Below are 14016 nucleotides of genomic sequence, written 5' to 3' on the forward strand. Positions count from 1 at the left end.
CCGATGGTGTTCCTACCCAATGCCGCGGCCCTTCCTGCCCGTGCCATGGCACCCGACGGGCGCCGCCTCGCTTGAACCCTGAAGTTGCTCCACCGCCTCATGAAACTAATAATTCTTGCGCTGTCCAGAGACTTTTAGTATCGGGTGGTGTTATGGTCCGGTACTAAAATGACTCCAAAAGCCTTCAAATTTAGACTCGGTACTAAAATGGCTCCGTGCCAATTTTAGTACCGAACCAAATTATGACCGGTACTAACGTACAGGGACGAATGACCATTTTTCTTGTAGTGCTTACATGGCTCACTTTTTAGGATAAGATTCATCCCCGCCACGAACGATCATTATTTCCAGGTGCCCATGTCACAATTGACAAGAAGCTAATTAAGGTAGCCAATCCAATGCAAACCATCCTCCTGATCGCCTCAAACAAACCATCTCCTGAGCTACTATGGCACACTGCTGCTCTGCTCATACTCTAGATGATCTGGAGCAGTTACAAATAGGATGGCCATCCAATGGTGTTGAACCAACTATAGCTATATATTTTGACCATTGCAGGTACGGCCACGGACCATCTCCACCTGTGGTTGCCAGAGGTGAAAAAGTTAGCGTCTTTCATTATCGGGGGTGTAATGACCGCATCCACTTCATCAAAATACCTTTGCCACAATGCAGGTTCCTGCTTCCTAGTAGCATATGATCTCACAGACAAAGCAGGACTAGTATACGCTAGTTTCGGTGGCTTGAATTTCTTGTTTTGTACCTGGTGGGTGCATGGCGTGCCCCGTATTTGCTTCATGTACTTTTTTTTATTAGTATTTTCTGTTTTTACATATATGATGCCTAGAGTGATGTGTGTGAATCAATAATTGTTGGTGAGCAGAGCAGGCTTGATCTTGAGACAAAGGCACAACCCCCCTGCCCCTGTCATTCTGATCGCCACTCATCAACAAACTTTTGGAACTAAGCAGCCAGTCCTGAGTCCTTCACGAACCATGATGTGTGTGTAGCTAGAATCCTGAACCCTCTATCGATCTGTCAGGCCCTGTTTGGTTCCAAATTTTTTTCAAAAGTCCCTATCACATCAAAAAGAATTTTACTATTTTATAGTATTAAATAAAATCTGTTTATAAATGTTTTTTGACAGCTGGGTGCTAATTCGCGAGACGAATCTAATGAGCCTAATTAATTCATAATTTCCTATAGTGATGCTACAGTAATCATCTGTTAATCATAGATTAATATATCTCATTAGATTCGTCTCGCAATTTAGCCCCAGGATTCTGCAGTTAGTTTTATAATTAACTTTTATTTAATACTTTTAAATACTAAAAAGTTCCGGAAACTTAAAAAAAATCCCTGGAACCAAATCACCCCAGAAACAATCCAGACGTACAAATGAGCAAATGGGCGAACCACCCATCTCACATCTTGGAGACCACAGGGGCCAGCAAAAGAATTGACCGCTTCACACACGGCAAGTACGCAGCTTCCCACCACAATCCAAGCTTTCATTCAGAGAGAGAACGCGAAAAGAAGGCGCACGCGGGACAGCAAGGAGCTCAGGAGGAAAAGTCACAAGGTGCGCGCTGCGCTGCAAATCCTGTCAATCAAAAAAAAAAAATCAAATCGGGTGACGCGAGAGACCAAACTGTGGACTCAAAATTCTCGATTTTTCTTCCGGTAATTAACTCCGATCCTGCGCCTTTCTTCCCCCTTCCCCTGGAGAATAATCGAGAGAGCGGACGAAAGATCGCCCGTGCCGCTGTGTCCCGCTGGTTTTCGTCAGGTCACCCGGCACTACTACAGAACCATTCATTTGTCCCGGTTCCTAACTGGCTTTGGTTCTGTTTTTTCAACCGGGACTATCTGACCGGGACAAATGTACCTGAACTTTTTGTCCCGATGGGTATGGAACCGGGATGAATGTAATTTTCAAAGGAAAAAAAATCACGGCCTCCACCCCCTCCCTCCTGCCGATCCCTGCATGTAGTTCTTGAGTTCCAACTCTCGGCCATAGAGATGCAATCAAATCAAGAGCAATATACAACTGAAAAATTCACATCACATGAGTTCAATTTGATTCATTGTACAACAATTGATTCACAACACATGAGTTCAATTCGATTCGCAGTACAACATCTAATTCAAAACACACTCACAAATGAATCACGAATCTTTCAGAAACATGAACCGGTGAACTCATCTGTAGCTTTTCACGCCCGGTGGCAACACGCGGCCCTCGCTCCGACCAGGCCAGGTGCGCCGTCCGGGGGCGCCGCCGCGCATGGCTCGCCGCGGCCCCGCGCTGCGCACCGCTCCCCGTCCGGGGGCGCCACCGCGCACCGCACGCCGTCCGGGTGCACCGCTCGCCGCAGCTCAGCCCCGGCCCCGTGCACCGCGCGCCGTCCGGGCTCGCCTCAGCCCCGTGCAGCGCTCACCGCAGCTCCGCTCCGTGCACCACGCGTCGTCCGGGCTCGCCACAGCCCCGTGCACCGTGCACCGCTCGCCGCAGCTCCGCCCCGGCACGGGTCCGGCCCCGCGTCGCCGCTCATGCTTCGCCGGAGGAAGAAAGAGGGAGAAGAGGGAAGAGGATAAGGGAGAGATGAGAGCTCGGGAGAGATCTAGAGACAGATGAGATTGGGAGGTGTGCGCGGAAAAGTAAAGAACAGGCAGGGCACCTTTTAGTCCCGGTGCTAGCCTCCACCCGGGACTAATTGGCTCATTCTAGTCCGGATGCTAGTCTTCAACCGGGACCAATGGGTGGAGGGACTTTGGTTTTGGTTGGAGCCACCAACCGGGACAAAAGGACCTTTTATCTCGGTTGGTGGCTTCAACCGGAACCAAATAATCCTGTTCCCCCGCCCGCTCGGCTAGCCATTGGACCCGGGACAAAAGCCCACAAGTCCCGGGCTCAAAGGCAGTCGGAATAAAAGCTCTGGACCAAAGCTCTGGAATAAAAGCCCACAAGTAGTGCGGCCGGCTCCGATCCTTCGGTGAGAAGTGGACGCGCTTCCACTGCTAATCTGGATTACGAATTAACTAATCTAGTGCTCTCCGTCACTCCAGCTGCTAGTCCAAACGAGAATAGCGGCATGAAGCTACCTAGCACCCGTGCCCCCAAAAAATTGGAGGCCACGCGGAAAATCTGGGACAGATCCGTGAGCATCAGTGTCTTAATCTCGGCGAAGCAGGCACTATATAACACCGAGGGTTATATATATGCTGGTACCAATATCATAGCCTGCATGTCGCTGGATCGAGAGCCCTTCAGTGGTCGCAAACTAGATTAAACTGCTAAGCCAGAGCGCGCGCGCGCTTCGCTTTTTTATCAGATCCCCATGTAACAAACAGGCCTAATCAACAGACCATGGGTTGCCTCTTAGCAAAGACAAGTGTTTGCAGTACATGAACTAGAGGTTCCCAAACAACAAAGAGACTAAAAACTACGACGATGTGGTATAAAACGTCCTATAACAGCACGGCGTGCCTAAGTAATAGTATTTAGGAATGTGTAAGATGTAACTTAGAAATTGTACAACCGTCGAGTGACAACTTGATGAAGGAAACAATGAAAATCTCTACCGTGACAACTTACATATGCTCTATACACCTCTATCAAAAATTCAGCATGAAGTAGCGTTGAAAATATGGAAGGTTAAAACTTAAAAATTGTGTAGGTATGTAGAGTAATAGCTCAACTTTATAATGGACCGACAAGAAACTGTAATGTCAAGGTGATATTGAAAATCAATACGTAATGGTATGGACATATAGAAATCTTTATTTAGAATTTAGGGTCCGATTCGTGTGGTTTTATGCTCTCTAATGTCGCAACTTACATATGCTCTAGGCATATCTATAAAAAATTCGGCATGAAGTAGCATTGAAAATATGAAAGGTTGCAACTTAGAAATTGTGTATGTACATAGAGTAATAGCTCGGCCTTATAAACGAACAACAAAAAACTGTAATGTTAAAATGATATCGAAAACCAATACATAATGGTATAGCCATTTAGAAATCTTCCTTTAGAGTCATGGTCCAATTTGTGTGGTTTTGTGTTTTCTACGTTCTATCTTTCCAGCTGTACTATATTTTAATCATTCACAATTATAAAGATATTTCAAAGTAAAAGGTTCCGCATTTATACAGACAACTTGCACCGCTCTGCTTGTGTCAGACAGCGCAGCGAGACTCTGCTCTCCTCTTTAATAAGGAGCAAGTGGCGAGTGGTGACAAATAAAATTCTGAAATAGTATAGTTTTGAATAAAGAAATCTTGACAAAACTATCGTGGCATCAATAATGCACACGAAATTGTGCAAGCCGGTTGTGTGGTCCACGCTTCGTAAAGGACGGTGGACAGCTACAGCAATGCCTCAGGAAAGCACCACTTCCAAAGAATGGGCCCCGCGGGAGGGCTGGGGGCCTGGGGCACGCCATTTTCCTCCCGATTTGATTTCCTCAGCATGCACGCGAAGCGGACGCTGCCCTGCGTCCTGGTTGGCTGGTTCGCCGGGTGTGGGACCGACCTGTCAGCGGAGTCGCGGAGAGGTAAGGGAGGCGGGTAAGGAGTGGCGGGCGGTGACGAAGAATTGAGGGGGGGTTTGGCACGTCACGGTAGGACCCATGGGTGACGCAGGCCCACCCTCTGCTGGCTCGCCACGTCGTCAACACCGTGAGGTTGGGCAGTGGGCAACGGAGCACCGTATGCTTGTCTCCGCTGTCTGCCCTTTTGCATTAACCTCCTCGTTGGCAGCACCGGTTTTTCCGTTACCACCTCTCGTAAATGCTAGCTCCACCGGGTATTATTTTTCTATGGATATCCATATTTTTTCACTTTTGAAGCAGCGATCATTCTTTTAAAACAAGGAGAAAGAAATTCAGAACTGTTTTGCACAGGTGGCAAATGGCAACACTAATATACTCCCTCCGTCTTGTAAAGAGTGTAGTTTTAGAAAATTTAAGTCACATTACTCATCCAAAGAAATGACCATGTTGTCCCTATTTACTTTTACCAATTATGATTGGAAACCATGTTACTTATTTTGTTTTCTGGATCCTCAATGAATGCATATGCATTAGAATTAGAAAAGTAATATCTACTAAATATTTGATTAGCTCTATGGATTTTCCTATGCAATGCTTTCTTGGTATTTGATATTACTTTAATTAAATGGATCTCATTACAAGCTCAAAGTACACTCTTTGTGGGACAAAATTTGAATGCTAAAACTACAGTCTTTGTGGGACGGAGGGAGTATGCGAGATTGTTGGTAATGTTAGCCTTTAAATTTGCTGAGAGACATATTAAAGGAAAATAAAGTTAAAATGAATATGAACATTTTTTTTTGGAAAATGAACCAGAACATTTAGCTCGAGAAAACAGGCTGTCCAGCAAGATCTGAATTGTATAATATGGTAACTTTTCTATGCCAAACTTTTTTTTTGTTTCTTTTGACTTTTTTTTGCATTTGGAAAGACCCATTTCTTTTCTTTTCACTTTCATAAAAATAATACATATAATGTAGACATGCACTCATATCACACACTCACCCTTTGTAAACGCACGTGCGTACCTACTTCTATGAACACTTTCGAAATACTAAGTCGATATTGAAGAAGTTTACCATAGACACTTCACTGTAGCTGAGTATCTCACTTTATGTTAACATTTTTGCACCACCATATCTGTACAAATCATATGTTCCAACAAGATCACACTAATGTGGCTAATTGCGGTTATAAAAAGTATACTTTTCTATCATAAAGGGCACCTATATATTTTATATGTTTAAAACTAATTATGTTGTCTTCATAGTGTGGTAACCATTCACCTTTTGAGTTTGTTTGCTTTGAAACCATTCTTGATTTGTTCATTCTTATAGCCATAAATATATATAGATAAATTCATATAAAAATATAAGCATTCCCTCCACTCTCTTGTTGATTGGTTAGCTCAAATGCGGGATGTAGTTCTTAATTGAGGGAGTACAATGGCAACTTTTCATCTTACTATATTTCTTTTTCCAAGTGATCGACCGTTAAAAGTAAGTATGATCGAGAATATGATAGGAACAAATTCCACCTTATATTCTATTTTGAATAGTGATCCACCGTTAAAAAGTCAACTACAACCAGTAATCGTGACTGTCCAAACAAAAAACAATTGGACTCATTGTTTCTCTGTAGAGGCTTAAACCATTGTTTTGGTGGACGTAGCCAATAGATCTCTTCCTGGTCTCGCCTTTCTCCCCAGATCACGTGCCTGGCCCCGTCTCTCCCCAAATCGGGGAGCACCTTCTCCTTACCGAGCACAGGCCTCCGAGCCATTACTCCTCCACGACGGCAGCGCCCACCTCCACCGCCCAGCTAGAAATCCACCGTCCCTCAGCACCCGTTTGTCCTTACATGGCCGGGGCTAGACGTCGTAGCAGCCCTCTCTCCCGCTCGCGCATTCCGAACTCCCGCTTCCAACTCCTCCCCAGATCGCCGCTTCTCCACTAGAGCCGAGCCGATCGATGGATCACGAGCAGCGGCGCCAGCGCAGTCCCAGGGGCAATGCTCCCGGGAGCGGGAGCGGCGGCGCGTCGTCGGGGAAGCACAAGGGTGGAGGCGGCAAGGGCGGGGGCAGGAAGCAGATCAAGGTGGTGTACATCTCCAACCCCATGCGCGTCAAGACCAGCGCCGCGGGCTTCCGCGCCCTCGTGCAGGAGCTCACCGGCCGCGACGCCGACCCCTCAAAGTACAGCCCCGACGAGCTCGGCTGCGTGGGTGGCGCGGGCGCCGAGGACGCCACCGCGGCCGCTGACCTCGACTGCGGCGCCGTGCATGGGCTCATGCTCAGCCCCAGGGGTGCGGCCGCGTCGGCGTGCGACACCGTCGTCGCCAGCCCGAGCCCTGCCGCGGCGGACCACCATCCCGACGCCGCCGCCGCGGCCGCGCCGTACGGCGGGGACTACGACGACGACCTGGAGGAAGAGGACGGGTTCAGGTCGCAGCCGCTTCTGGAGAACAACTACGCAGTGTTCTCGCCGCCGACGCTGCTCTACGACCACCACCCGCACAGCAAGGTGTGATACCCTGATCAATCCCCCCCCCCCCCCCTCCTTGCATGACATGAGCATCGCTTTGCATTGTATTGCATGTGCGGCGTGTTCGTGAACTGCTAGCTATAGCTCCAATCCCGTCTCCCAATTCACAATCCACTGCATACCGTATGCCCAAGAGAAACCAGCACGAGGGCCTGTATGGTACTGTGCGGTAATTTCTCTGTGCTTTTCTTCTAGCTAGCACTCCAGAGTTTTGTCAAGAACAACCTGATCATGGGGGTCTGGCCTGGCCGTTGTCAATTCCTACTGCAACTTGCAAGTGATATGCGATGTGTTCTATCATCACTGTCGATCGAGCGCTGAGTGTGATTCTCTGTTCTTCCTTTCCTGGATTTCTTTTGGTTCGGAAAATGTTCTCTGATTTTATGGTGGGGACTGCAAGGGGAGGCTTGAGAGGACGCCTTTTCAATGTAAGTGCTCACTTTGGCATGGTCAGCTGGCAAGTGCCGGACCGGATTATCAATACTACGCACCACCACTTGGATATGCAGACTAGATGGTGTAGAACTGGCGTTGCTCTTTAGTCTTTACACAGCAGTAATGCGCTACCCAGTCGCTCCAGTGTGTAAAAGAATCAGAATTTTCACTAGCGATCAGCAGGCGGCCAAGAGGAGCCAGCAGCAAACTGAAACTACTGTAAAGATCAGCCTCTTCCTTTTCCTCACTTGCACTGATTTGGAATCTGAATTCTGTTACGAATATTACCACATCATTATTATTCTCTCCTTTGTCTTCCATTTGTGATGGCCTGCAAATGATTGGGGCCTAAGCTGCTACAAGGATAGCATTGGTGCTGTAGTTATCATCATCAGTATTGGTCGATCAGGCCCAAAGACGATATAGAATTCAGCCCAATACACATTGTGAAAGACTATGTGATTTCATTAGGAACAGTAGATATAGATGAACACACACACACACACCCTTCATTTATTCTTGTATGATCAAGAGCACTATAAGGAAATTTAGGTGCTGTTATTCTATAGTTTTGGTCGATCTTTAACATCCTAGACAAATGCACTTTCAAGTTAGCTCAAGTTTATTAGTCTGTCAAATGCACCTTTTCTGTTTGGTTAAATTCTTTTATGTGTTTCCGCTACTATTTGATGAACACGGGGTCAGGATTGTTACACTTTTTTCTCTAATTATTGCACTTCCATGTGTTTGACATTGCTTTTTTTTTTGCGAAAGATGTGTTTGACATTGCTTCATGCAATGCCTTATGTTTTTTTATTCTTTCCATCTCTCTTGATTTGTGCTATACTTTCGTTTTTGTCGGTACAACTTGATTGATATTGGATCCGGATTTTTGTGGTTCTTCACTTTCATTTGTTTGACATTATTGGTTGGTGCACCTAAATTTAGTACAGTACTTGGAATGTTGCATAGTGGTGGATAAATAAAAGATCACAATGGTCCGAGTAATTGGCATTATCTAGGACATGGGTCTCTACTGCTAGCACATACACTGTTAGGGATACACGGTACGGTGATGGAACAGTGATGTACAGTGCCCAGATATATTATACTGTATAGTTGGCCAGGTGGCTTCAATCCTTATGCCCAAACTAAGAGTACTCTTCTGGGGACTGGGGTCCTCAATGATGATACTGCTCCTTTTCCAATTCAATGAGCAATTGCTACCAAGTTGAAAACTGCTCTCTCAAATGCATGCTGCCTCTGTTTTCTTTTCAAATATAATGGTCTGTGAAAGGTAATAATATAACAAAAGTAGGAACCACAATACTTCATAATGCACGTACTACCCATATGGTTGGACTATAAAACCGAATTGGAATAGCTAAATATGATTCTGAAATCACTGTTCACAAAATTATTTGCTGCTTTATCAGTAAGAGTAGCTGATGCTGATTTGTGTAGCTTTCTCAAACAACCAACTTTGTCATTAAATCTTGCATGTGTGATATATAATTGCAAAGATTCATGTTGATTTGTTACTCAAACTGAAATCCATTAAAAAAAAGGCGTACTCAGTGCCGTAGGCTTCCCGCACTGTGCGGGGTCTGGACCGTACACCTAATCCATCAAACTGAAATCCATTGTTTTACCAAATTCAAATTACTACAGGTAGCTTTACTTAATGGAGGTGGCTTCATTTCTTCTTAGAAAAAAGAAAAAAAATAGATCCTAATAAGGAAGTCCGTGTTAGCTAGCTAACTTTGAGGTCTAAAATACATGACTTATTTGGTTAAAACAGAAATGCTTCATTGAGTTGATCTTTTAACCCATACATTGTTTATTTGTTCATTCAGATACTTTATTCATTGCCATAGCCCATAGGCTTTCAGTCATCTAATATAATATCATGTGCTGTGAATCGACTAAAATGACTTCACTGCTAGAAATAGTGTTGGAAATAGGGTCATTTTTGGCTTATTTTAATCCATTCAAACAGTGGATAAATCATGAAAGGTTCACTAAACACAAGAAGCAATGGGATGCACAATGAACTCATATGCATTGGTTCTAACATAGGGCTTGGGAAGAATAGCGGATGAATCTAGAGTCCTAGATGTCATCGATGATGAGAAATGCTCATCAGTCACGAGTAACCGACTGAATATAACCATATTGATTGTGTTATCAGTCCGCAGAAATGGCAAAACTTCATCTCTCTGCATCATGTCACTTCACATCTCGCATGTGGCAAACATTTTCCATTTCTACCTTCTCAATATATAGGTGGGCAACAAATCTGCCCATATAAGTCGGTAAGTTGGTTCACCTTTCTCTTAATTTCTTAAAGGACCGTGACACTATTGGGGGGGGATTAGGTGTTCTAAAAAGTAAGGCTATAAAACCTATTCCAGTTTTTATCTAGATGTGTACTAGGTTTTTCTATATGTTGCTTTCGTCTCTACCGCAAAAAGGTTTTGCACCCTAGGTTCCAATACTATAAACTACACAAGGTAATCTATAATTTAGGATGTAGGCGCAAAATAAATGCGGATGTAAATGAGGTAAAGAATGCAAACTCCTGGCGTGACGACATGACATTTTTTACCGAGGTATTGGAAATCAACGCTTTCCACTAGTCCTCGTTGTTGGAGCCCCTCTCAACAGAATGCCCACGCAAGGGTATAAACACCCCGGTCGAGTAACTACGTGGATAGCCGACGGGCCATCCCCATGCGCAAGCGGGTCTCCACCTTGCCTCTCCCGGATGCTCCCCGCCATCTTCACTAGGTAGAGCTTTGGCAAAATGTTGAGGGCCTCTACTCCCTATTATTAGGCATTGTATAGGCCTGTGTATTTGTATAGGCCCATATTTGGTGTGTCGGCCCATATTGGGCGTGTACTTCTTGTACTCCAAGCCATTAGCTCTATATAATGAAAGGTCACCCCCCCCCGATTAGGGTGTGTGGTGTTTGCCCAACTCTCTACCTCTCTACATGGTATCACGAGATTAGGAATCCAATCCTGTCTCCTGCTTCCGCGCCCCTCTCCCCCTCCCTGCGTGCTAGGGTTTTCTGCCCCTGCGCGCCGGCTGCTGCCTGCCCTTGGCGCCGCCAACCCTGCGCCGGGACTTCCCTCTGCGCATCCCCCTACCCCCATGCCGCCGGTCCCCGGCTGTGCGCCACCACACCTAGCAGATCAATCTGATCATGCGCCCCCTCCCCCGTCGCCATGTCGTCTTCTGCTGCGACCAGCTCGATCACGTCGAGTTCCTCCAGCTCCTCTTCTGGATCTGGCGACGTGGCACCAGGGATCTTCATCCACCCGGCGGCTGCTGTGTGCGTGAAGTCGCACGTCCCTTTCACGTTGGAGATGTCCTCCAACTACCTCAAGTGGGCGTCCTACTTCAAGGTTCTGTGCGGCAAATTCGGCCTCTGTCCGCACATCGACGCTCCTGGCACCACCATCCCTGATGATCCTCACTGGATCATCGCCGACTCTTGTGTCAAGAGTTGGCTCTTCGGCTTCGTCGGCGACTCCGTCCTCGACCTCGCCATGACCGGCGACGATCAAACTACTCGTCAGCTTTGGTCGGCCATAGAGGAGCTCTTCACCGCCAACCAGGAGCCGTGCGCCGTCCTCCTCCTCGAGTAGTTCCACACGCTCTCCCAAGGTGACTCCACCATCTCGGAGTACTGTCAGCGCATCAAGTTGAAGGCTGCAGAACTCCGTGCCGTCAGCCATCCCATCGAGGGCCGCCAGCTCGTCCTCGCCATGCTTCGTGGGCTCCAACCTCGCTTCGCCAGCACCGTGGACGATATCACCAACTCCACCGTCCTCCCGTCGTTCTCCCGCGCCCACGACATGCTGGTCCTCAAGGAGACGCGGCTGTCCAGCGATGAGAAGGCCATCGCCAGCACCGCTCACATCGCCTCTGTGGGTTCGGGCTGCACCAGCCCGGGTGGGTGCCGCTCCACCTCCTCCGGCGCATCTTCCAGTGGCACTGGTGGCGGCCAGCCCACCCCTCCCAAGCCCGCTGGGAATTCTAGCAACAAGAGGAAGGGCGGCGGCGGCTACAGGAAGGGCGGCGGCGGCCATGCACCACAGCCCAACAACAGTGCCACCGCCTCCAACCCCTACTGCCCCATGGGCCCTTGTATCTGCTACAATCCCTGGGCGCCACAGGGACTGTTCCCCACCGGCGGCGTGACGCAGGGAGCTGCAGCCGGCGCCTGGCGCCCCGGCATCCTCGGCGCCTCACCGCAGGCCCACACCGCCTTTGCACCAGTGCAGGTGTCTCCTGCAGCACCTACCTGGGACTAGACGGGCCTGGTTGCCGCCCTCAACCAGATGGCTCTACAGAACTAGACCTCCTGGGTCATGGATTCCGGTGCTTCATCTCATATGAGCACCACGGATGGTATTCTCCTCTCCCACCTCCCTTCTTCTCATTCTTTCATCACTGTTGGCAATGGTCACACTATTCCTATCACCTGTCGTGGCTAGTCCATCCTTCCTACAGCAGCCTCCAATTTTGTTCTTTGCAATGTTCTAGTTGTTCCATCCCTAGTGCACAATCTCCTATCCATTCACCAGTTTACGAGGGATAACAACTGTTCCATTGAATTTGACGCTTTGGGTTTTTCTGTGAAGGATATCCTGACCAATCACGTGATGCTTTGCTACAATAGTGCTGGCGACCTCTACACCCTTCCCGCCGCCCCACCAGCACCGCAAGCCCACCCCGCCATCTCCACCGACCTATGGCATCACCGTCTCGGTCATCCCGGCTCCTCCGCCATCGACGTCCTTAGGAATAATAATTTTATTCATTGTAATAAGGCACCAAACACTATCTGTCATTCGTGCCAGCTTGGGAAACATGTGCGTCTCCCATTCTCAGATTCTCGTTCTTCTACCTCTCGGCCTTTTGAACTCATACATTGTGATGTTTGGACGTCCCCAGTTGCTAGTGTTGCTGGCGCCCAGTATTACCTCGTTCTGCTTGATGATTTTACTCATTTGTGTTGGACTTTTCCTCTAGTCCGCAAGTCCGAGGTAGCTACCCACATCGCCTCCTTCTGCAACCTAGCGCGGAACCAGTTCAACCTTGTTGTTAAAACCTTCCAGGCTGATAACGGAAAAGAATTCGTAAATACTGCCCTCGCCACCCTTTTCACCTCTCGCGGCATCCTTTTACGTCTTTCCTGCCCCTACACCTCCCCACGAAATGGCAAGGCTGAGCGTGTTCTTTGGACATTAAACAACATCATACGCACCCTGCTTATCCATGCGCACATGCCTCCTCCTTATTGGGCTGAGGCCCTCAGTATGGCCACCTATCTCCTGAATAGGCGCCCACGCTCTGCCATCCGGAATGGCATTCCCTTCTCACTGTTGTACGGCTCGCCACCAGATTACTCCCTCCTTCGTGTCTTCGGGTGCCTCTGTTACCCGAACATGACCGCCACAGCTCGCCACAAGTTGGCACCTCGCTCTACCGCCTGCGTGTTCCTTGGATATCCCTCTTCCCATAAGGGTTATCGTTGTCTCGACCTCTCCACGCGTCGCATAATCATCTCTCGACATGTCGTCTTCGATGAGACTTGCTTCCCCTTCAGTTTATACTCACCCAAGTCGTCTCCAAGCGACTTGGATTTTCTTCTTGCAGGCTCTGCCGTGCCGATGCATTGCACTGCTGCCACGGCCTCCCCCGCGGCTGCTCTGTCACTTGTTGACATTGAGCAACCGGCCCCTCGCCGTGCTCACCTCGAGGAGCTCCCCGACGACCCCACCATCCTGTAGCGAGGTACCCTCGTCATCCAGGGACCTCGGTATCCTGCTGCGGCCGCCCCTGCACCTGTACCTGCTGCGGCTGCTCCTGCAGTACCTGTGCAGCTTCCGTCCCGGCCACCAGCTACCTTCGGCCGGGTCTACAGCCGGCGTGCACGGGACGACCTCCCTGGGCTGGCCACACCGCCAGTCCAGCCTCTGCCGTCCTCCAGCCGGCCAGTCACTCGGCAGCAGACTTGCTCGCTCAAGCCTGTCCACTGGTTCGGCTTCCCTCCGCCTCCTCCGCCACCGGCGCCCACGGCACAGGTCGCCCTCGTCTCCATGGCTGTTTCTCCGATCCCGGGGAACTACAGGAGCGCACTCGCCGACCCCCAGTGGCACGCTGCCATGGCAGATGAGTACCAGGCCCTCATCGACAACGACACCTGGCGTCTCGTCCCACGACCACCTGGCGTGAACGTTGTGACTGGCAAGTGGATTTATAAGCATAAATTCCACTCCGACGGTTCTCTTGCCCGTCACAAGGCTCGTTGGGTCGTTCGTGGCTTTACTCAGCGCCACGACATCGACTACGATGAGACCTTCAGCCCTGTTATCAAGCCGGCGACGATTCGTGTCGTCCTCAGCATCGCCACTTCTCGTCGCTGGCCGATCCACCAGCTGGATGTGAAGAACGCCTTTCTTCACGGCTA

The 14016-nt window shown here is 48.8% G+C and overlaps 1 protein-coding gene across 1 annotated transcript in view; it reads left to right on the forward strand.

The window, feature by feature from the left end:
- The first annotated feature begins 6240 nt into the window (after positions 1-6240).
- LOC120674226 overlaps positions 6241-14016 on the forward strand; it is a 29656-nt gene continuing 21880 nt past the window's right edge. The window contains exon 1 of the mRNA XM_039955371.1: positions 6241-7075. Within this exon, the coding sequence (XP_039811305.1) occupies positions 6524-7075 (552 nt within the window). The 5' untranslated portion in view covers positions 6241-6523. The remainder of the gene's footprint in view (positions 7076-14016) is intronic.

The sequence above is a fragment of the Panicum virgatum genome, chromosome 5N (assembly GCF_016808335.1).
Source record: "Panicum virgatum strain AP13 chromosome 5N, P.virgatum_v5, whole genome shotgun sequence".
NCBI lineage: Eukaryota > Viridiplantae > Streptophyta > Magnoliopsida > Poales > Poaceae > Panicum > Panicum virgatum.